Source organism: Aegilops tauschii, chromosome 5, assembly GCF_002575655.3.
Source record: "Aegilops tauschii subsp. strangulata cultivar AL8/78 chromosome 5, Aet v6.0, whole genome shotgun sequence".
Taxonomy (NCBI): domain Eukaryota; kingdom Viridiplantae; phylum Streptophyta; class Magnoliopsida; order Poales; family Poaceae; genus Aegilops; species Aegilops tauschii.
This window is the reverse complement of record NC_053039.3, coordinates 470,505,373-470,529,768: the sequence shown is the minus strand read 5'-3', so window position 1 is coordinate 470,529,768 and position 24,396 is coordinate 470,505,373. Positions and strand designations below refer to the sequence as shown.

The 24,396-nt window shown below is 47.7% G+C and overlaps 2 protein-coding genes across 2 annotated transcripts; one reads left to right on the top strand and one right to left on the bottom strand.

Moving 5' to 3' along the window:
* The first annotated feature begins 14,237 nt into the window (after window positions 1-14,237).
* LOC109781980 (protein Iojap-related, mitochondrial) lies at window positions 14,238-19,475 on the top strand. The gene is made up of 5 exons (XM_020340570.4): window positions 14,238-14,614; window positions 15,343-15,430; window positions 16,611-16,708; window positions 18,786-18,892; window positions 19,001-19,475. Exons 1-4 carry the CDS (start codon window positions 14,330-14,332, stop codon window positions 18,852-18,854), a joined length of 540 nt encoding a protein of 179 aa, XP_020196159.1. The 5' UTR covers window positions 14,238-14,329; the 3' UTR covers window positions 18,855-18,892; window positions 19,001-19,475.
* An 89-nt stretch (window positions 19,476-19,564) lies between these two features.
* On the bottom strand, window positions 19,565-22,654 carry LOC120965302 (uncharacterized). Its single transcript, XM_040390861.3, has 2 exons — window positions 22,434-22,654; window positions 19,565-20,045 (listed from the first exon to the last, which is right to left on the bottom strand). The coding sequence occupies exons 1-2, from the start codon at window positions 22,508-22,510 to the stop codon at window positions 19,565-19,567; spliced, it is 558 nt and encodes a 185-aa protein (XP_040246795.2). The 5' UTR covers window positions 22,511-22,654.
* Window positions 22,655-24,396: the final 1,742 nt, after the last annotated feature.

Below are 24,396 nucleotides of genomic sequence, written 5' to 3'. Positions count from 1 at the left end.
GGCTTCACCCAGTCTGAGGTACACATCCGGATGACCCGGCAGTAACAATCGCAGAGGTGCTCCCTTTATGCCCTAGCCGAACTAACGGGAATGTAGGGCATAAGCACAGGAGCCAGGCAACCCAGCTTGGCCAAAACTTAAGTCATATCGATGCATATAATGGTGAAGAAAAGGTTCATATGGGAAAAACGCGCATATGTGGTGAGCTTGACGCTCGAAAAATAACATTAATAAGCTTCTGTTAAAGAAGCCCCCAGGTATGGTGGATGTACATATTTGAGAATGTATACGTCACAAGTGTGCGGTTGTGCCGCACGAAAGCTTTAAAAAGAAGAAAAAAGCAAAAAAGAGAGGAAAATAATGGAAACAAGAGGGAGAAGGAGACGAACAAAGAGTTCGGCGCTAGGCATAGTGTTGGGGAACGTAGTAATTTCAAAAATTTCCTACGCACACGCAAGATCATGGTGATGCATAGCAACGAGAGGGGAGAATGTTGTCCACGTACCCTCGTAGACCGACAGCGGAAGCGTTATCACAACGCGGTTGATGTAGTCGTACGTCTTCACGATCCGACCGATCAAGTACCGAACGTACGGCACCTCCGAGTTCTACACACGTTCAGCTCGATGACGTCCCTCAAACTCCGATCCAGCCGAGTGTTGAGGGAGAGTTTCGTCAGCACGACGGCGTGGTGACGATGATGATGTTCCACCGACGCAGGGCTTCGCCTAAGCTCCGCAACGGTATTATCGAGGTGTAATATGGTGGAGGGGGGCACCGCACACGGCTAAGAGATCTCAAGGATCAATTGTTGTGTCTCTGGGGTGCCCCCCTGCCCCCGTATATAAAGGAGCAAGGGGGAGGCAGCCGGCCAAGGGGAGAGGCGCGCCATAGGGGGGAGTCCTACTCCCACCGGGAGTAGGACTCCTCCTTTCCTTGTGGGAGTAGGAGAAGGGAAGGGGGAAGGAGAAAGAAGGAAGGGTGCGCCCCCCTTCCCTAGTCCAATTCGGACCAGACCATGGGGAGGGGTGCGGCCACCTTTTGAGGCCTTTTTCTCCTTTCCCGTATGGCCCATTAAGGCCCAATACGAATTCCCGTAACTCTTCGGTACTCCGAAAAATACCCGAATCACCCGGAACCTTTCCGAAGTCCGAATATAGTCGTCCAATATATCGATCTTTACGTCTCGACCATTTCGAGACTCCTCGTCATATCCCCGATCTCATCCGGGACTCCGAACTCCTTCAGTACATCAAAACTCCATAAAACTGTCATCGTAACGTTAAGCGTGCGGACCCTACGGGTTCGAGAACTATGTAGACATGACCAAGACACGTCTCCGGTCAATAACCAATAGCGGGACCAGGATGCCCATATTGGCTCCCACATATTCTACAAAGATCTTTATCGGTCAGACCGCATAACAACATACGTTGTTCCCTTTGTCATCGGTATGTTACTTGCCCGAGATTCGATCGTTGGTATCTCGATACCTAGTTCAATCTCGTTACCGGCAAGTCTCTTTACTCGTTCCGTAATACATCATCCCGCAACTAACTCAGTAGTCACAATGCTTGCAAGGCTTATAGTGATGTGCATTACCGAGTGGGCCCAGAGATACCTCTCCGACAATTGGAGTGACAAATCCTAATCTCGAAATACGCCAACCCAACAAGTACCTTTGGAGACACCTGTAGAGCACCTTTATAATCACCCATTTACGTTGTGACGTTTGGTAGCACACAAAGTGTTCCTCCGGTAAACGGGAGTTGCATAATCTCATAGTCATAGGAACATGTATAAGTCATGAAGAAAGCAATAGCAACGTACTAAACGATCGGGTGCTAAGCTAACGGAATGGGTCAAGTCAATCACGTCATTCTCCTAATGAGGTGATCCCGTTAATCAAATGACAACTCATGTCTATGGCTAGGAAACATAACCATCTTTGATTAACGAGCTAGTCAAGTAGAGGCATACTAGTGACACTCTGTTTGTCTATGTATTCACACATGTATTATGTTTCCGGTTAATACAATTCTAGCATGAATAATAAACATTTATCATGATATAAGGAAATATATAATACTTTATTATTGCCTCTAGGGCATATTTCCTTCACATAGAATCTTCGGAGTCTGGCCGCGTTCCATGGGTTCGGCTCTAAGCGGTTGTCTGAGGCATCGCGCAGGCGGTATGCTCCTCCGGTGAGAACTTCATCAATGATGAAGAGACCCTCCCACTTGGGCTTGAGTTTGTCCTTTTCTTCTCCGGCAAGCGTAGAACTAGTTCGCCAATATTATAAGTCTTGGCCCGTACTTCTCTACTTTGATATCTTCGGGCCTGCTGTTGATAAAATGTGGCACGGGCCTTTGCGACGTCACGCTCCTCCTCCAGGGCATCTAAGTTGTCCTGCCGATCAAGCTCGGCCTCTCTCTCTTCATACACGCGCACTCGAGGTGAGTCATGAATAATGTCACAGGGTAGCACAGCCTCTGCGCCGTACACCATGAAAAAAGGTGTGTATCCGGTAGTGCGATTAGGCGTGGTCCGCAGCCCCCAGAGCACGGAGTCGAGCTCCTCCACCGAGTGCTTGTCTGACTCTTTCAAAGACCGCACTAGTCTGGGTTTAATGCCGCTCATAATAAGACCATTGGCTCGTTCGACTTGACCATTTGTTTGTGGGTGATAGACGGAGGCGTAATCGAGCTTAATGCCTAGATTGGCGCACCAATTTTTCACCTCGTCGGCTGTAAAGTTGGAGCCGTTACCGGTGATGATGCTGTGTGGAACACCATCACGGTGTACAACGCCAGATATGAAGTCTATCACTGGTCCGGCTTCGGCCGTTTTGACCGGTTTGGCCTCTATCCACTTAGTGAATTTATCTACCATGACGAGCAGATATTTCTTCTTATGGCTTCCACCTTTAAGGGGTCCAACCATATCCAATCCCCAGACCGCAAAAGGCCAGGTGATGGGGATTGTTTGGAGGGCAGTGGGGGCATATGGCTTTGGTTGGCGAAGAGTTGGCATCTGACGCAACGTTGGACAAGGTCCTGTGTGTCTGCTCGGGCCGTGGGCCAATAGAAGCCTGTACGAAAAGCCTTGCTTACAAGGGCCCGAGCCGCGGTGTGGTGGCCACCGAGGCCGGCGTGAATTTCGGCCAAGAGCTGCCGCCCTTCCTCCTCGGAGATATATCTTTGAAGTACTCCGGTAGCACTTTTCTTGTAGAGTTCTCTTTCGTGAACCTTGTAGGCTTTAGAGCGCCGGACATTGCGGCGAGCCTTATTCTGGTCCTCAGGGAGCTCCCACCTATTAAGGTAGGCTAATAAGGGTTCAGTCCATGCGGCAATGACTGCCATTATAAGATGGGTCGACGGTGTTATTTCGGTGGATGAGCCTCCGATGATGTCAGTGTGTTCGGGATAGGGATGTGGTCGGATCCGGACTGGTGTTGCCGCTCTCCCCTTGCCACACCACGGAAGGCTTAAAAAGCCTTTCCAGAAAGATATTAGGTGGGACGGGGTCGCGCTTGGCGCCGATGCGAGCGAGGACATCCGCCGCTTGATTGCCTTCTCGAGCCACATGATGGAACTCGAGCCCCTCGAATCGAGCTGACATTTTGAGAACGGCATTACGATAAGCTGCCATCTTTGGATCTTTGGCGTCAAAGTCTCCATTTATTTGAGATATTGCGAGGTTTGAGTCCCCGCGCACTTCCAGGCGTTGTATGCCCATGGAGACGGCCATTCGAAGTCCATGTAATAAGGCCTCATATTCGGCTGCGTTGTTGGAGTCTGTATATAATATTTGGAGCACGTACTAAATTACGTCTCCGGTGGGGGACGTTAACACGACACCCGCTCCTAACCCTGCTAGCATTTTGGAACCAACAAAATACATGACCCAGTTGGAATACGTGTCGTACTCTTTAGGGAGTTCGGCCTCTGCCCATTCGGCGACGAAGTCAACCAGTACTTGGGATTTAATGGCTCGACGCGGTTTGTATGTTATGTCAAATGGAAGGAGCTCAATGGCCCATTTGGTAATCCGGCCCGTAGCATCGCGGTTGTTTATTATGTCGTTGAGTGGTACTTCGGAAGCCACCGTAATCGAACACTCCTGAAAGTAGTGTCGTAGCTTTCGGGACGCCATGAAGACCGTGTATGCTATCTTTTGGTAATGAGGGTACCGGGATTTGCATGGTGTGAGGACAGTGGACACGTAGTATACTGGCTTCTGAAGCGGGTATTTGTGTCCGTCCTGTTCTCGCTCAACGACGAGCACGGCGCTCACCACCTGGTGTGTTGCCGATATGTATAATAACATGGGTTCGCCGGTGTTCGGCGCGGCCAGGATTGGGTTACTTGCCAAAAGGGCCTTTATTTCCTCCAGTCCGGCCATTGCCGCGTCCGTCCACTCGAAGTGGTCGGTGCGTCGGAGAAGGCGGTAGAGTGGCAAGGCTTTTTCTCCCAATCTGGAGATAAAGCGGCTTAAAGCTGCCACACATCCCGCAAGCTTTTGGACCTGTTTAAGGTCTGTTGGCGTAGCCAATTGTGACAAAGCTCAGATTTTGGCTCGATTTGCCTCAATTCCTCTATTGGAAACAATGAAGCCCAGAAAGTTTTCCGGCAGGAACGCCGAAAACACATTTTTCCGGATTGAGCTTAATGTCGTATGTACGGAGGTTGTCGAATGTAAGACGTAAATCGTCTATCAACGACTCGACGTGCTTGGTTTTGATGACGACGTCATCCACATATGTTTCAACTGTTTTGCCGATCTGTTTCTCCAAGCATGTTTGAATCATGCGTTGGTAAGTGGCGCCGGCGTTTTTGAGCCAGAAGGGCATGGTGTTGAAGTAGAATGGCCCATATGGGGTAATGAATGCCGTTGCGGCTTGGTCAGACTCCTTCATTTTGATTTGATGGTATCCGGAATACGCGTCGAGGAAGCACAATGAGTCGTGTCCTGCGGTAGCATCAATGATCTGGTCGATGCGGGGGAGGGGGAAGGGATCCTTAGGGCAGACCTTATTGAGGTCTTTTAAATCGACGCACAGGCGCCAGGATTTGTCCTTCTTTGGCACCATCACCAGGTTTGCCAGCCAGTCCGGGTGTTTTATTTCTCTAATGAATCTGGCTTCAATTAGCTTGGCTAACTCTTCCCCCATAGCTTGACGTTTGGGTTCGGAAAAACGCCGCAGTGTCTGCTTGACCGGCTTGTATCCCTTCAATATATTGAGGCTGTGTTCGGCCAACTCGCGCGGGATTCCTGGCATATCAGAGGGGTGCCAGGCGAATATATCCCAGTTCTCACGCAGGAACTCTCGTAGCGCGGCGTCGACCGTTGGGTCTAGTTGTGCACCAATGGATGCTGTCTTCTTGGGGTCCCTTGGATGGACTTGGAATTTGACTATTTCTTCTGCCGGTTTGAAGTAGGTGGATTTGGGCGTTTGTCTAGAATCACGTCGTCCCTGTCCATCGTGGAGCACAGTGCGGTTAATTCTTCGGCCGCGAGGGCCTCAGATAATGCCTCAAGGGCTAGGGATGCGGTTTTGTTTTCGACGCGGAGTGCTATGTCTGGATCACTGGCGAGAGTAATTATGCCGTTGGGCCCGGGCATCTTAAGCCTCATGTACCCGTAATGAGGTATAGCTTGGAAGCGTGTAAATGCATCTCGCCCCAAAAGAGCGTGATATCCGCTATTAAAAGGGGCCACTTGGAAGGTTATTTCTTCGGACCGATAATTCTCCGGCGTGCCGAATACCACGTCAAGTGTGATTTTTCCCGCACACCGCGCCTCCCGACTGGGAATGATTCCTCGAAAGGTCGTGCTGCTTTGCTCGATGCGGCTCCTGTCTATTTCCATTTTGTGGAATGTATCCTCATAAATGAGGTTTAGTCCGCTGCCGCCGTCCATGAGGACCTTGGTGAGCCGAAAGCCGTCCACGATTGGACTAAGGACCAAGGCAGCTGGTGCTCGGACTGTCTTGTATTTTGGTTCGTCACCGGCGTTAAAAGTTATAGCCGTGTCGTTCCAAGGGTTTATTGCTGCGATTTGGCAGACTTCGGTGAGCTCGCGGAGTGCCCTTTTGCGCCTATTGTTAGAGGCGAATGTCTCGAAGACCGTCAATACTTTGAGGTTGTTGTCTTCTAGGGGTGTTGTTCTGGGGTATTCTTGGTGAGGATATCCTCGCCGCTCTTGGCCACTTGCCGGAGTATCCAACATGCTCTAAGGTTGTGGGTTGGCGTGTTATCCGGTGTTGTGTGTATTTTGCATGGCCCATCGAGCCATCCTTCCAGAACGGTTCCGCGCCCCATAATGGGCTTATATTTCTTAACTATTGGACTGGGCGTGCCACGAGGGTGCGCCCTTTTCGCCTGAACGAGGGGTGGAGTGGGGACCGATGAGTCCCAGTGAGCCGCCTGAGTTTGCCAGGCGCTTTCCATTGCGCTGTACTTTTGTACGATAGTTGCCAAGTCAGCGAAGTGTGATATGCGACGTTGATTGATGGCATTAAGGACTCCTTCGTCCATGCAGTTGTTGCGGAACGCTGAGATCGCATCTTCGTCGCGGCAATCTTTAATCTTTTTTTTTGACAAGGAGGAATCTGGCCCAGAAGTGATGGACCGTTTCCTGAGACTATTGTTGTATGCTCATGAGAGCGCTTATGTTTGGGTGGGTGGGTGGCTTTAAATCCGAACCCTGGCCCAACTTTGGATCCGGAGTCTGAAGATCTTTCGGACTTAACAGTTCGGGCTCCGCGATATCAACTGATTTTTTGGGCTTGCCATCCGATTCTATGTCCGCAGAACAAGACGTGTCTTTCTGCCGGTGGGTGTCCGGCTCTTTGAGATCGGAGATCCGAACATAGTTCGTCCTCAACATAGAGGAAGAGTTGTCTTGCTCCTCGACTACCGCTATCTGGTGGGTTATCGGCGGAGTTTTAATCTCTCTCTGGTCGGGTTTAAGCCCAATCCGATCATAGTCTGTGGCGACTCCCAAGGAGACGATGCGATCTAGGAGCTCGTTTAGAGACGATAAGTCCGTTGAATCCATCCTTTCGGAGCATTTGGGATCAACGCGGAGGCGATTTTCGATGACTCGAGAGGTCATCGTCGGCTTAAGGGCTGAGCAGGCAGTCATGACGAAGCCGCCCAACCAGAGGGTTTGGCCTAGGGCCAGGGCTCCTCCGGAGGTGATATTTTCCTTGACGACAAGGCGAGCCATCAACCTTTTTTACGACGGCACAGTGGAACTCTCAATGAAAGCACCAATGTCGGTGTCAAAACCGGCGGATCTCGGGTAGGGGGCCCGAATTGTGCGTCTAGGATTGATGGTAACAGGAGACGGGGGACACAATGTTTACCCAGGTTCGGGCCCTCTCTATGGAGGTAATACCCTACTTCCTGCTTGATTGATCTTGATGAATATGAGTATTACAAGAGTTGATCTACCACGAGATCGTAATGGCTAAACCCTAGTAGTCTAGCCTGTATGACTATGGTAATGAGTATTTGGTCCTATAGACCTAACCCTCCGGTTTATATAGACACCGGAGGGATCTAGGGTAACATAAAGTCGGTTACAGAGAAAGGAATCCACATATTTGATCGCCAAGCTTGCCTTCCAAGCCAAGGAGAGTCCCATCCGGACACAGGTCGAGTCTTCGGTCTTCGTATCTTCACAGCCCATCAGTCTGGCCCATGGCTAACAGGTCGGACGCCCGAGGACCCCTAGTCCAGGACTCCCTCAATACGGACGATCGAATCTCGGGCAAGTAACACACCGATGACAAAGGGAATAACGTATGTTGTCATTACGGTAGGACCGATAAAGATCTTCGTAGAATATGTGGGAACCAATATGAGCATCCAGGTTCCGCTGTTGGTTATTGACCAGAGAGGTGTCTCGGTCATGTCTACGTAGTTCTCGAACTGTGACACCCAAGTTTTTATTTGGATTTTTCAAAAGATTTTATTTGACTTGAGGGAGGTGATTTAAATTTTCCTTCAAGAGAACTCTCCCTCTCAAACATTTTTTTTCTTTATGGAAAAAGTTTATGTGGATTCACCCAAGATCTGTCTTTGATCTTGGAGGTTCTTGCTTTTCATTTGGACTCAAGGCAAAATACTTTTCACTTGGGAAATTAACTTTTGAAAACCTCCTTGAAATTTTGCACTATGGCTTTTGGAAAGTCCTTTGCCACTTTCAACAATTCCTTCTTGCCATGACCTTAGTGCAAATCCTCTCTCCTAACCCTTCCCTCACCTTTGGATCATGATCTGCATCAAATCCAGCAAGTTGAACCTCCCCATGTGGTTTTTTTTCCATTTAAATTCTATTCAAATAAATTTCTGTCTTCTCTTCTAGCTCTTGGAGATTTTCAAAGGAACTCCATTTTCTGTTTTGATTTTTGCCCCCAAACCAACTCTCCTCCCTGGTCCTTTGTACCCTCAACCTAGAACCATGAAGATCCACTGGTCTTTAGTTCAAAATTTTCAAACTACACTTGCTGCAAGTTTGGACCAGGTTTGCCAAATTTGGTGAAATTCATTCCAAACCTTCTCCAAAAATTCCAAGTAAAATCAGGCAGCCTCTGGGTGCATTGAGTGGTCATCTCACCAAGTTACAGCCCCAGAAAAATTTATCTCATAGCCAAAACCTTCTGTCGAACACCTGCAGTGCACTGTCTTTGTCAAAGTTCAGAAGGTTCAGAGATTCAGTCAGTGGCTGCTGTCGTTTTCTTCAGAGGAGGACGTCGATCTCGCCAGTGCCACCGCGTCGCCTTGCTCCTCGTCCCCGCCCCCTTGTTCCTGCACCGCACGAACGCCTGGCGCCTTGCGGGCGTCGGCGACGAGCAGCAGAAGGTGCGCCGCCCCGTGACCGATGCCGGCGGCGGCTTTGCGGACGCCAGCAGGAGACACGGCGCCGACGACGCCACCCAGCGCCGCCCAAACCACCGGAGCTCGCCGCGTGGCCTTCCACTCCCCCGAACGCGCTGCCGCTCTCGTCGTGAACCGCAGGGCGCGGAGCGCGCTCTCTGCCGCCGTTGAGCCCGTGCGGTCACCTCACCGTGGACCGACGCCATTACGCCAAGACCGACCCCGTTTAGCTGCAAAACGAGTCCAGTAACCTCCACTGATGCTGCCCGGCCGCTCAAACCCCCTACCAATCCACTGCTCCGCCGTAATCGCTCGCCGGAGATTCTCCGTTCGCGGCCACCCCGTCGATCTGCCTATAAATAGAGGCCCCGAGCTTCAACTCGAGCACCCACCAACACTGCACTCCCCCTAGAGCACGCCGAGCCACTGGAAGAGCCCCGAGGAGGTCTCCTTCCTCGACTCCGGCCGCCGCGACCCGCCACGGGATCCAGCCCGATTCGCCCCCGTGTGTGCTCCTCCGCCTCCATTCTCCTGCCAGTAGCTTCACCATGCATCCCTCTTTCTGACCCGCACTCCATTTTGAAGCTTGCAGCCCTCCACCGGAGTTCCCCATCCTCACCCGAGCCGCCGTCCGCCGGAGAAAGTGTCGCCGTCGACGTAGTGCTCCCCGTTGGACGAGTCCACCACCCACCGACGCGGAAGAGGACGCTGAAGCTCTTGGTACCCTCCGTTCCTCCTAACTCGCCGTGGTTCGACGCCGGCGTCCACCGCAGTCTTCGGGCGCCGGCGAGCTTTTCAAACCTGACATGTGGACCCCGCATGTCAGCCTCTGTTCTTTTATTCGCGAACCGTTTTCTGTTGGCGCCTTCGGGCAGAATACATTTTCTCCTTTGCGCTTGCGCATTCCCATCCGAAGCGTTTTCTGTTTTCTCAGTTAAAACCCTGGAACTTTTCTGTTTCATTACAGATAAGTCCCTGGACAGAAACCTTTATAACTTTTTAATAAAAAAGGTATTTTTGAGTGATTCTTTTTCTGACAATCTTCAAATTTTGTCTAGTTTTTTATGGGATTTAATTGAAAAATATTTGGAAAGGTTTCTGTGCATGTGTTGGTTTTCACGTTAGTACCCGTTTCGTGATTGCCGTAGGTTCCGGGGGAGGTGACGGAGCCGCGAACTTCGCCGAGCTAGACTCCGACTTCTCCGAACCAGGCAAGCATGTTTTGAACATTTGATATGACAGATGTTTTACATGTTCACGTGAGAGTTTGTGCGTGGCATATGAGTGTCGGTAAATACCCCGTTGCTTGTAAGGCAACGACCCGGTTGTTCCAAAGTTGCGATGACCTCTGATGAGAGGTGGCCTAATCATGTGGTGACATGAAGGGCAGCAAGGTGGTACTGTCATAGCATCCCAGCCTTGCGTCATCCGACTCTCTTCGACGTTAACGTGGTTGGAGCCACGTTATCGATCTTTTTCCGCATGTTCCAAAGTTGTGATGATCTCTGATGAGAGATGGCCAAATCATGTGGTGACATGAATGGCAGCAAGGTGGTACTGTTGTAGCATGCCAGCCTTGCGACATCCGACTTTCTCCGACGTTAACGTGGTTGGAGCCGCGTTACCGTTCTTTCCCCTTTCCGTGCTACCACGTGTCTCATTGACAGGATGCGGTTTAGTAAGTTGGTAACCTCTTTCCGTGTACACACCAAACAGAGAGGCCGGGATGATGGTACCTTGGCCCAGGATTAAAGCCAGTCATTCGGTCAGGGGGCATGGGTGTTTCCGGTTGGGACCGAGAGGGGGGGCACCCCCTTAAAGCGCGCGTATAGAAATTTGATCCCATGCTACGCGAGGTTGTAGCCTCCCCGTCTCAAGGTTTTTCTTGAAAGTTGCCGAGGGTGATCCCTGGCTTCGGATGGTTGAATTGGGTGTGTACTGGTTAGACGTGTTTCTTCCAAAACACCGTAGACGGAACTAGTCCCCGTGACTACTGAAATCCGTTGGCTGTGGTTAAGTACAAACTCTGCAGAGTCAATTCTTTCCAAATCACCGTACCCATGATCAAGCAGTGTAAGAATTATATCCATATCTATCTGTGTGACAAAACTTGCCCCGGTGAACAAGCTCAAGTGGTAAATCCAGATTTATTGTTATTCCTGTGGATGGACTAACTTTATATTTGTCTCATGCCTGTGATAATTTATGTTCCCAAACTATTGTATTAATGAGTTGCGATATAAGCCCTTTATGTGACGTCGCGCAGACGTCTGACTGTGGCGTGTACTTGTCTCTTACTTTAAATATAAGCCCTTTATGTGATGTCGCTCAGACGTCCGACTGCGGCATGCACTGTCTATTATTTTCTGTTATAAGCCCTTTATGTGGTGTCGCCCCGACGCCCGACTGTGGCATTATTGTTCCGCATTTTCCGCTCGAGGAGTCTTTCAGACACTCGTTTGGCACCCGCATTAATATTCCGCATTTTCCGCTCGAGGAGTCTTTCAGACACTCGTTTGGCACCAGTATTACTATTCTGCAGTTTCCGCTCGAGGCGTCATTCAGACCCTCGCTTGGCACCCAGTATTTATTACCGTTATGTCTAATCGCACCAGTTAACTTGTTCATATGCTTCATGTTTACATTTGTTATATCTTATGTCCGAACTGTCTTGCGAGTACTTTCATAGTACTCACCTGGCTTGTTGATTTGGCCAGATGTTGACGAAGGCGATCTCTTGGATGAAGAGTTTGATAGCTCGTCCGATGCCTAGAGGAGTCCCAGTCAGTCCTGCGCGATCCCGGATATTGGTCACTTGTATTGTATACGCTTCCGCCACCCGTAATAAGTCTTCTCGAGCCTCACTCCGACGCTCGAAGAGCTGTAGTCTTCTGGAATCATATCACTCGCTTCGCGGTGATATTTCCACCACCGTTTTTATCGTGAGTTAGTAGTTGCCACCCTATCCGCCGTTTTGTTTTAACGGCGCGCATGTAATAAATTGTTGGGCAATCTCTGCTCAACCTTGTATTATATTTAGTACTCCTGGTATTTTTTCTTCTGTGACCAAGATATTGTCTACCAGTGAGAAGGAATTCTTCCTCGCTGGTCCGTAAAAGGGATTGGTCTCTCAATAATTATTTTATTGAAAAACCGGTCGTGACACGAACCCGTAGGGTCCGCACGCTTAACGTTTGATGACAATTTTGTATTATATGAGTTATGTGATTTGGTGACCGAATGTTGTCCGGAGTCCCGGATGAGATCACCTACATGACGAGGAGTCTCGAAATGGTCGAGAGGCAAAGATTCATATATAGGACGATAGTATTCGGACACCGGAAGTGTTCTGGGGGTACCGGGTACGTATCGGGTCACCAGAAGGGGTTCTGGGCAACCCCCGGCAAACTATATGGGCCTAATGGGCCAAGAGATGGAAAGACCAGCCCCTAAGGGGCTAGTGCGCCCCCTATAGGCCAAAATAAGGGGGAAAGGAAAGGAGGGAAGGGAGAAGGAAAGGGGAGGATTCGGCCTCCCCCTTTCCTTCCCCTCCCCCCTCTCTTTCCTTCCCCCTCCGACACTTATGGAAGGGGGGAGGCCGACTTGTAGGAGGCGCCCAAGTAGGATTACTCCTACTTGGGGAGCCCCTTGCCGCCCCTCTCCCTCTCCCACCTATATATATGTGGGGGGGCACCGCTAGAACACACAACATTGATTCCTAGCCTTGTGCGGCGCCCCCTCCACAGTTTACGCCTCCGGTCATATTGTCGTAGTGCTTAGGCGAAGCCCTGCGCGGATCACTTCACCATCACCGTCACCACGCTGTCGTGCTGACAAAACTCTCCCTCGACAGTTTGCTAGATCAAGAGTTCGAGGGACGTCATCGAGCTGAAAGTGTGCAGAACTCGGAGGTGCCGTACGTTCGGTGCTTGATCGGTCGGAACGAGAAGAAGTTCGACTACATCAACCGCGTTGTCAAACGCTTCCGCTTTCGGTCTACGAGGGTACGTGGACACACTCTCCCCCTCTCGTTGCTATGCATCTCCTAGATAGATCTTGCGTGAGCGTAGGAATTTTTTTGAAATTGCATGCTACGTTCCCCAACACAAGTTCTGCAGGGCAGTGGTGGCAGTGTTTGGACCACAATACTTGTGATCACCCAATGTTGAAGACACTGCTCGGATCCTAGCATAGAATGCAGCAAGAGGATTTCCTGGGATGCTTGGAAGCATCGACTGCATGTATTGGGCAGGGAAAAACTGTCCATTTGCTTGGCAGGGAATGTACAAAGGCGCCAAAGGAGCTTGCAGTGTGGTACTTGAGTCAGTGGCCACACATGACCTTTAGATTTGGCACTCCTTCTTTGGTATGCCAGGAACTCACAATGACATCAACATACTGCAGTGCTCGCAATGTCTTTGCCAAGCTTGTTGAAGGTCATGCTCCTCCGGTGAACTTCGAGGTCAATGGGCGCCACTACAACAAGGGTTACTACCTAGCAGATGGCATCTATCTGAGATGCTCCACATTTGTGAAGACAATCTCAAACCCTGTGCCAGGAGGCAAGAACTCTTACTTTGCCAAGTGTTAGGAGGCTTGCAGGAAGGATGTCGAGCGGGCATTTGGTGTGCTCTAACCTCGATTTGCTGTTGTCCGGTACCCCGCTCTGACCTGGTCGAAAGATCAAATGTGGGAAGTCATAACTTGTTGTGTCATCTTGTACAACATGATCATTGAGAGCGAGCAGGAAGAGACAGTGTTTGACACTGAACCATATTACAGGCAAGGTCCTCTTGCCCAAGTTGATCACCAGCTACCGGCAACCTGGGCTGCCTTCCTCAATATGCGTCAGGAGATCCGAGACCCACAGGTGCATCAAGGACTGCAGCACGATCTGGTGGAGCACCTATGGAGGCTTAAGGGCAACGCCTAGCTCGACGTGTGATGAAATATGAGTTTTTATTTGTGTTTGAATTATGAGTTTGATTCATTGCACTATTTGATTTGTATTGATTTATGTGATGAACTATGTGATAAAAAATAGTTTTGTTGAATTTGTGTTGAAACACGCCGAATGTGGGCCGCATTTGGGCCAATTTGCGCCGAAATTGGGCTGAAATCGGCGGCTGGGGGCGAACTTGGGGGTCGGCTGGGAACCCGAGCCCCCCACATCGATTTTACCGCCGATTGGCCCCCATGCGACGCTATTTCAAGCCCCTGGGGGGCGAACGGCCGGGATGCTCTAAGCCTTCTGAATTTCTTTGAGATCATGGGAGATCAAATTAAATAGGGCCACGTCATCGCATAAACCGATTTACTGTACTGTAGGGAAAAAAAACCTAGGTCTAAGCAAAGCTCTTCTTTTTGGTCGCTCCTCGACCCCGGGTTGGAAATCGTAAAAGCTCTGGCCGTAGAGAACCCCCCTTTCCTCCGCGCCGATGTTCTCCGCTGTTCGATCCCGAGCCCTGGGCCGATGGCGCCCGCCGCCGCAGCTTCTTCCGCGCCTCCTCTCCTCCGCCGGCGCCTCGTCGGCTCGGCCGGCGGAGCTTATCGAGCTCTCGGAGGTGGAGAAGGTGCTGCACGACGTCCGGGCGGGGGACGTGCGTGTGTTCCCCGTCGGTGAGGGCGGGCTCCACGGCGGCGCTTGTGCGGACTACATGGTCGTCGCCACCGGCCGCTCCGACTGGCACGTCCGCAACATCGCACAGGCCATACTCTACAAGGCACCCCCCCCCCCCCCCCCCCCCCCACCCCATCCCTCCACCCTGTTTTTTTTTTAATGTATGATTTGGGCGAATGTTTGCTACTTTGGTGATGTTGTGACTGGAATTCGCGTGGACGCAATATGACTGCTTTGCATTCCATGAATGATCTTGAAGTAGTATTATATAGCTAACTAACGGATTTTAGCTCTAGGAATCCCTAAGGGTCCAATGATTTGTTTCCATAGAACTAACCAATTTTGATTTTAGTGCTTTGGTGGACTCGTCTGCTCATGATTCTTGAGATAATGTGACTAATATGGATGTAACAATATATGGGTGCGCTGCAAAGATGGTTTGGTTCCGAGAGTGCACCGGTTTCATGATGGGTGATTCGGATTGGACTGAAGCAGGTAGTTAACCCCTGAGGCAATTGTATGAACCGTGCTGCCACAGTGTGTAAGGAGATTGTAGAAATTTAATTATCAATGCCCCCCCCCCCCCCCCCCCCCCCCTCCATCACAAGCTTGGGGGCTGTTAAAGAGGTGGCTTAGTTCTGAGGTTCTCTGCCTTCTCAGTTATTTGTATGGTTTTTAGAATTAATGTGGTTTAATGTATTTTAGGATATATTCTCCTGTGCCATGTGGAGTTTACAAGCCTGCTTCAGTGGCCGTGCCATGTGATTTGAAGTTTGTGATCATGCAGACGGGCTATCCTAATATGGTACTGAAATTGTCCTTTTTCATCAGATAAAGCAGAAACAGAAGGGTTCTAATCGAATATTGATGCCTAGTGTGGAAGGCCAGCAAGCTGGAAAGTGGGTTGTCATTGATTCTGGTAACATCTAAACTTCATATGTATCCCTGCAATTTTCTTTGTAAAATTTGTTTTAGCAATGGATAGACATAGACTACTGTCACGATGAAATTTAATTTGAGCAATTGAAAGAACCTTAACTGTCAAATCTAACATACTAAAGGATCCTGTCTAAAGGATCTTATATAAACTTTAAAGAAAAAGGAAACTTAAGTAGAGGCTTATCTCTAGAGTCTAGAGCAGATTTACTCATTACGGTGTGTGGCTCCCATGCTACTGTCCTTCTTTTGCATGGTTTTGGGCCAGCTCTAGGAAATATTCAGTAACTTCCTCGTACAAGGCTTTATGCCGGGCTTCCACCATGGAAAGTTGCTGGAAGTAATTTTGAATTAGCGGCACCTATAAAAGCCAAGTACTTAGCTGGTTAGCTTCCTTGAACTGTTGTTGGACAGATGATCCATTAGAGAGAGGAAGCTCTGTAATGGCTCTTAGAGTGTCCCTTTCCCAACCAAGAGCGAGGGTTTATCTGTCATCCGCTGTGCTCTTGCATGTTCGCGAGAGGAATTTCATGGGTGATTTTGTCTTGGATAAGAGAGCAGCAGCTAATGACACAATTGGATTCCATCTTAAATGATTGATGTTTCTGGGTCATGTTTCAAGCAAACATGTGAAAAGGCTTAGTAACTTTGTTCCCGCAAACTACGTGGTCCATCTGGGAACACTGAAATTACTGCGCTCAACGGTGCTCGACCTTCGGACATCGGTTCAAGGTCTAGCAATCAAAATTAAGGGAAGGGGTAGACTGTGGAGATTGTAGGCTCTAGACAGTCATATTTGTTGCGGGGAATAGCAGCTGGCTTTTTTGTACTTCTTTCTTTTCTGTTTTGATGCTGATGTCAGTTGTGTGTTGAGCCGATTGGCTTCTGTTGTAGAGCTGTTCTCTATGTATGCATGAAAAGATACTCAAGGCCGAGGCACAGTTCTGGCCAAAGAAAATAAAATAAAGAAATGGGGTATCTCTAGTTTGAGGTTTGAAATGGTAGTACCTTATTTCTGACTAAGTTTGTTGAAGCCAGTATCTCATGGTCTGAAGTCTAGTTTCCTGTGTTTTAGAATTTTGTAATCGTGGTGCACCTGTCTTTGAAGTGGTTCCTGTGTTAATCATTTATATTTTGCACTTGTTCTGAACAATTGACCTCAGGAAGTATCATCATCCATGCGCTTGAAGAAAGAGCAAGAGAGTATTATGATTTGGAAAGTATTTGGACAAAGGCGGTGTCCCCTAACATTTCTGTTCAGGTCAGCCAAACATATTACTTCTCTTTGTTGTTCTTTCCCATAAAAGTTGGTATCGGGTGTGTGTAATTACTGATAAGTGCAAACGCATCGTTGATATTTATGATTTGATAAATACCATATTACTGAAGTTACTGCACAACTGCATGTGCCTTTGTGTTGTGAAATTGACGTCTTAATATGGAAAATTTGTTGACTTTGTAATCCTCTATGCTCTTAGCAAATTAATGATGCATTATCTGAAGTGAGTACTTTATCCCAGTATAAGGGAATTGGTATTACCGATTTACCATTATGCTGGGATTGAGTCAAAAATTATATGTCAGAAGAAAACATATGTGAAGAAATTTACCATGGACTTTAGTGACGACGATTCCAAAAGGTAGCCAGAGAATTGATACCCTTTGTGAACGTTTTTTGAAGTAGTGAACTAAGCTCTCTTACGTGTGTATTAGATCTTCCAAAGTAGATTTATCTGTTCAATTAATTCAGTAATTGAACAGTCTAGAATGTAACAGATACTTGAGATAAGCTTTAGGTATTTAAATTAACAGTCAACCTGAAGGGAATTACAATGCTGTGCCATGTGAAATTGCAAATTGCGTGTCTTTTACTCTGTAAGTGTTCAACTCCTAGGAGGCCTTGATCTACCAATCATTTAGGGAGGTTGGTTCTATCTGGTAATTATATGGCTTATAAACCAGCAGCAACTGGACATAAATTCTGATTTTCACTGGGTTTTGGATATATGATGAATTTAGAATCCCATATTGTTTCAAGATCAAAGAAAATTATATTTTATTAAATGAAATACAAAGTGAAAATAAGGCCCCAGCGTTGCTCCCGGTAGGCGACAGTGGTGGCAAAACCCTAGCGCTGTCGCTGCTGGACTTTGCCTGGGCGACGGATGGCGGCAGCAGGTCTTGTCCATGCGGTGACGCTATTCTTGAGCCCTAGCAGGCCCAGGCAGCGCTCCTGGCTAGCCGGCAGGCTCGGCAGATGGGCGGTGGCTGTGCTGCCTGAGCCGCCTGGATCTTGAGCATGGGCATGGTCTTCACTGTTTCTCTTATGCTCGATCCGGCGGCAGCTTGGTGGCGTGCCAGCTGACGGTTCCCTCCTCCAACCTGCGTTCAACCTTTGGTCAGCAATGAGATAGTAAGGTACACAAATATTATCTCATTCCTGACCAGGTGAACCATTGGCTTTACTTTTGACCATTAGGTAAGGGCTCCCAGCCACGGGTTGGTGAATGTGCATCAGTAACTGCAAATTAAAGATGCTTTAAATAATTAGAGGGACCAGGCAATACCTTATGTCGGTGGAAACTAATAGATTGAATAGTTGGGGCATCTCCAACGGCGTACATCAAAACGGACTCACAAAATGTCTCTGAACGCGGACACGTCCGGACATTTTCGCGGACAGTGGATAGGGGGGACTGCCATCCAACCCGGTGCACCAAATGACCACCCCTTGTCCAATGGAGAGAGAAGGGAGGGAGAGAAAAGTGGGTTTGTGGTGGGGTCCAAGGCTTCTCCGTAGTGTGTCCGGACTCCAAACCACTTCTACGTTTGCAACCGATTTGTGGGACTTAGGGCATATGTCCATGTCCGTGGATGTTTGTGTACCCCATTGGATGGCAAAAAGTGCCCTCCGGTCCGGACATTTAGAAGCGATCTGGTGCCCTGTTGGAGATGCCCTTAGAGGTGAGACTATTCACAACGCATCATTTGCTTGTCAACCTCTGCTGTTAGTGAAACAGTCTAATATTTATTTTTCCAAGGTTATAGTACATATGCAAATAAAAAATATTAAACTATACAGATGGATGTGCTGTGCACATTATGCATTTTTTAGAATTCCCCATTGAAGAACTTGTTTGCAGAGGCCCGGAATAGTTCATGTTGTTTTAATTGGATATAATGAGGGATGAAGACCAATGGTTTCCTTTTTTCTCATGCCTGGTCTGAATTTCGAGATGTGCTAAAATGGTCCTTTTTAAAGCCGCAAGCAGGCGCACATTGTATTTTGTTTTGGTTGTACTTCAACAGTTACTCATCTTACATTCTTTTTCCTGCAGGAGTTGGAGACCTCACTTGTGAAGACACGCCGCAGGGACCTGTCGCAGAAACCCATGAAGAGCATTTGAGTTAAATGTGCTGCGGCCATGATCCATCATCTGTAGTGGTCAGTTTTCCAACCCTGAAATCCTATTTGGATGCATCATCCAACGAACCACAGGGTCACACCACGGACCTCCACTAAGACAAGATGTATTTACGATTTTGTATGCAGGGTTTGTTAGGTTGGCAGCGTCAAGCTTGTTTGTGTCAAGAACCTTGAAGGATGATAGGTTTGCAAGGCTGCTTGTGAATGAGACCGTCTGGATTCGTGACACCATGACGTCTCTGTCAAGTTTGCTCCTGTTATCTTTTATCATTTCGTCGTTTGCAAGTTCAAGCCAAGATTGTGGGCATTTTTTGTTTCTTTCATTTTGTTATTCACCCCTTTCTTGGATAGTAATCATAATACTATACTATGTGGAAGCCAAGGTAACACATTGGCCAATTTAGGGTGTGTTTATTTGGGCTGCAACTTCTAAGTTGCAACGGCTCCGGCTGAAAGGAGCAGCTGTAGTTGTTAGCTGTGGCTGGAAGGCTGGAGCTGAGGTGCAGCTGTTTGGTAGTTTTGTTGTAGTAGCTGTGGCTGGTGCTGAAATGTGCCATCATATTAGCAAATAAATCTACTCCTAAGCTTGATGCACTAAAAATAGTACTCCCTCCGTCCGGGAAAAGTTGTCCCCAGCTCAGTTCATTTCTAATTTTGCAAAAAAAAAACCTTCTGGTTTTAAATCTCGTGCTAATCCCCCCTCACCTCTGCTTCTTCCTCCTTCGACCACGGCTGGACCAAGCGGCCGTCGGCAGCCGCCGTACAAACAGCGGGCGCCCACCTGTGCCGCCACCCACCTGCGCCCCTGCGCCGCCGCCCACCAGCGTCGCTGCCCCGCTGCCCACCTGCGGCTGCTCCTCCAAGGCGACCACTTCGACGGGCGCCTCCTCTCGTCTCCCTGCTCGCATCCCTGACTAGTTCCTCGCACTCGCGGCAACCCCAGCCGCCGCTGCCAACCCCGGCCGTGCTGCTCCTTCTCCTCTGCTCGTGCGCTCGTGCGGCTGCTTCTCCCCTGCCGCTGGTGGAGCTCTGCCCGTGCTGCTGCTGCTCCTCTGCCCGTGCTGCTGATGCTCCTCTTCCGCTGATCCAAGTGACTGTGCTGTGCTGCTGCTGATCAGAACAATTTTGCTCCTCTGCACTCTGAAGAAGGTACTCCGTCAGAGTACTGTACCTGAAAATTAGTGAAGTTGATTTAGTGTTAACTGAATCATGACAATGCCAATCATGGAGTAAATTCAGTTGTTAACTTAAAATTCATGGAGTACATTCATTTTAATACAAAAACTGCTGCTGATCATTGTGAAAATAAACATGGATTGCTGTTAACTGAAAATTAGTGAAAGAAACTGCTGCTGATCATGGATTACTGTTAATTAAAAATAGAGCATCTGGCTTGTCTTATCATGGTGATGAGAACTGCTCCAGATCAGTGATTGTTTATTTTCAATAGATAAAGTTTATTTTCAGTAAACAATGGCAAAGTTTCTTCTCAGTACATCAAGTTTATTTTCAGTAAATGTAGAGCTATTGCTAAAGGAACAACCATTAGAAAGAAGAAATGTAGAGCTATTTTCAGTAAATGATCTGTTTTGTTACTAGGAGTAGTCCTTACCTGAATAATTGTGAGCAAAAATGGGAGCAGAGCAAAAATGGGAGTAGTGCTCTAGATGGACCAGCACCACTATCCTACAGCTTAGTCTATTCAGTCAATATCCAGTGGAGTAGCAACCAACAGAAGATCATGTCACACAAATTCAAGTTTGTACAGTGGAGTAAACAGTAGATGCACAAAATTTAAGTTGCTGTACAGTGAAGTTTAAGTGAACAATCTTGCATGGCATCCTTTGTGGCCATGGCAGCCTTTTTTCAAAATGTACAAACTGGACATTTCTGAACATTTGCATAACTAGATCAACTAGGATTGTCAAGATCAATTATGTCATAACTGCACTAACTGAATTTTCAGTAAGTGCACAACAAAAGAATCTTGGAGTATGTACTGTTGTGCATATCCAAGATAGTCCTTTAAATGATTCAGTAAACAATGGTTTATTTTCAAATTATATGCATGAGGAAATAATGGTTTATTTTCAGTCTTGACAGTTTGGGGATAGATGGAAGTGACATGTTCATGTATTCCTAGTTAATTTACCAAGCAGTTTCCAAACAAAGCAATGGAACTTGAGCTGAAATAGAACTTGACACCTACTGTACATCACAAAATGAAGCAGCTCTTATCATCCTCCTCTGAACATTTCTGAATAGGAGTACTATTTGCAGTAGATTATTTGCAGTAGATCAAATTGTTAAGTTAACTTGTGAGAGATACTATAAAGTTAATTGTTAAGTTAACTTGTCAAATTCAGTTGACAGCAACTGGATTTTCAGTAGTCCCAAATGATCTTGTAGCTGAATTCTTGGGTTGAATCTAAAGGTCCTCATCAATCTATAGTAAACTAGAAGCACTTAATTTATTTGAGTTAAGCAACTATAGCAAACAATCTGTAAGCAACTCATTTTTCAAAATTTGAGTACTCCACTTAAGCATTTACAGCTACTCCTATGCGACAAATCACTGTATTCAGTGATCTTGCTAAAGAAGCTCCCAAGCTCAAGCTCAAGATAGACTAAATTTTACAACTATTGTACTCAAAAGAAGCATTTTGGATTATCACAACAAAAGAAGCATATTCATTTTAAACTTGTGTTTAACAATGAGAAACTAATCCTAAGTGGGTCTTTGATCAAGAATCCTGACATGATGGGTTTATTTGGATTTATTTGAATTTATTCTCATTGAATTTAATCTCCACAGTAGTTGTTCTCATTGAACATGTCTGAACTTCAGCAACCACATCACTCACTCAATCACCTGATCTTGAACTCACCCTTATTCTTCTTACAAGTTGATGTCAGACTTGACACATAAATAAAATTTGACATCAGTGAAATTTAGACAGTGAATACAGTTTGGACAGTACTCCACTGTCGAATTTTCAGTGAGCGAAATTCAGTTGACAATTTGGAGAGAGATGGAGTAAAATTCAGGCTTGACAGTTTGGGAACAAGGAGAATTTAGCCTTCCTTCAACAAAAACAGAAAACACAGAACACATTTTCTAGCCTCAGCATCAGCAGTAGCTACACACTGAAAGAAACCTCCAAGATCAAAATGCACTAAGGTAGCTAGACACTGAAACTACCAAATTGAAGGGAAATCATGCTACCAAACTGAAGGCAGTTTTTTGCTTTCTGTCAGATGGAGACGAGCAAGCGCTGCTGGACATATCTGGAATGTGGGTGTGGCAAAAAGTAACCACTGAACATACTAACAGAACAGAGTATGCATGGTTCCAAAAAAAAAACATTTGATAGTAAGAATAAGAATTTGTTAACTGACATTTAGAGAGCAAAATCTGAAGATTTGTGAACATTTGTTAATTTTGAAAATTTAGAGAGAGCAAAAAACTGAACACTTGTTCTCAACATTTGTTAACTGACATTTGCTTCAATTGAATTCTCTGACTGAAACCCAGCGGAAGGAGAAGGAAAGTCTATACCTCGACGGCCTCGCACGGCTGAAGGAGCAAATGCAACAGAGGGAAGCCTTGCCGACGAACGGGATTTCCCTCCTCATCCTCTACGGACGGGGGCACGACCGAGGCGGCGACCGGCCCGTCGGCCCGCCACTGCCGCTGCCTCCTCCGGCGGCGGGGGCGAGGCACTGCTGCCTGCCCAGCAGCCTCACCCGATGTCGCGTAGGCACAACGCGAGCCACTGATGCCTGCCTTGCGCCTCCTCCGGCGGCGGGGGCGAGGAGGAGGACGTGTCGACGCCGCGCGCGAGTAGGAGACGCGGCGGGAGGAAGAAGAATTGATTTTTGGGGTGAAAGAGGGGAGATTCGGGAGGCAGGCAAGGGAGGCAGGGGAGCTGCGCGAGGCAGAAGGGAGCGGCGGAGGAGGCAGCTGCGGCGGCGGAGGAGGACGGGCGGGAGAGCAGGGGAGCAGCGCGGCGCAGAGGAGCTCCGGCGTCCATGCGCCTGTGCCAGAGCAAGGATACGACGAGGAGACAAGTTTGGAGAGGACGAGGAGTGCGGGTTGTGTCGGGAGTTTTGGGAGGGGTTTTGTGCAAAAACGCCATGGGGACAACTTTTCCCGGACGGAGGGAGTAAGAGATTAGCTTAAGTAGTACTCCCTCCGTCCGGAAATACTTGTCGGAGAAATGTCTAAAAATGGATGTATCTAGAACTAAAACATATCTAGATACATCCATTCCTTCGACGAGTATTTCCGGACGGAGGGAGTACTAAGAAAGGTTCTAAAGACAGTGGGACTCCTGCAGGTAATAAGGGCCTGTTCGGCAGCTCTCCGCTCCTGGAGCCGCCGGAGCGGGAGCGGCCCGCAGCCTATTTTCACGGAGTGGCCAAAGTGGCGCTCCGTATACTCCTGTATTTTGCGGAGCTAGATGAGTGTCGAACAGGCCCTAAGAAGCTAAAAAGATGAAGCCCGTTTCTTTGAAATCAAGAAAGGTGCTACTAGTGGGACTCCTACAGGAAAATGAAGCCCATGTCTTTCAAATCCAACAATTGTAATACCTATATAAAATGAAGTCCATGTCTTTCAAATCCAACAATTGTAATACCTATAAAAAATGGAAAACGAAAGAGCCAAAAGTAATGAGAAAATGACTTTTAACCCGTGCACTTGCACGGCTAGCTATCTCTCTAAACGCATAATATACCACAATAATGGACTGAGTATAAACAACTCAACCTATCAATATACCCAAATGATAAACGCAACACGTGTGATCTCTCAGCTCATCATGTAATAAACAAACAAAAATCCATGAGTTTCGTGACGTTTCAGCTCATATTTTCTATAAGAGTGATTCCAGTGCGACATACATTTTCTCACAACTCAAGATGAAGCTAAAATGTCCCTCCCTATCAGGCAATATTCTACACACCCTCTGTTCCATTATTTACGAACAGAGGTAGTATATAATAATGCTTTCGGCTATATGTCTATGGATACTTTCTCATCCTTCTAACGCTCGCTCCCCTAAGAAAATACATACACATTGCTAAAGACCATGTGAAACGAAGTACAGCAAAATTCCTTTTCACTTAATGTGGAAGTAAGATTATTTCCTTCACTCACAAGAACAAAAAAAAAGATTTTTGTCAACAATATTGTGCATAAAAAGACTTGCAAGATGCAAATGCCATGATGTTCACAAGGGGTATTTCGAGCAATAAGGGCATGTTTGGTTGCCATCCATATTTTGCCACACTTGTTGCCACAAGTGTGACATGCCACATTTTTGGTGGTGGCCAAATTGATTGCCACACTTGTGGTAAAAGTTGGCTACCAATTGAGTCAAAGACAAGTGAGGTATGTGACTAAAAAAGTGTGGCTGTCGGATATGGGGTTCCGGCAAACCCTTAAGGTTCGAACTCTAGGGTGCGCGCAAAGTCTTTTCCTCCTACCGATCCACGCCCTAGCTCACTAAGATCTCGCG

Excerpts from the sequence above, each read along its gene's own strand:
- LOC109781980 (XM_020340570.4), top strand. The coding sequence starts at position 14,330 with ATGTTCTCCGCTGTTCGATCCCGAGCCCTGGGCCGATGGCGCCCGCCG. Across the intron at positions 15,431-16,610 it reads GTGGGTTGTCATTGATTCTG|GAAGTATCATCATCCATGCG; the intron begins GTAACATCTAAA and ends AATTGACCTCAG. Across the intron at positions 16,709-18,785 it reads CCCCTAACATTTCTGTTCAG|GAGTTGGAGACCTCACTTGT; the intron begins GTCAGCCAAACA and ends TTTTTCCTGCAG.
- LOC120965302 (XM_040390861.3), bottom strand. The coding sequence starts at position 22,510 with ATGAGGAGGGAAATCCCGTTCGTCGGCAAGGCTTCCCTCTGTTGCATT. Across the intron at positions 20,046-22,433 it reads AGCCGTGCGAGGCCGTCGAG|GTACAGTACTCTGACGGAGT; the intron begins GTATAGACTTTC and ends ACTAATTTTCAG.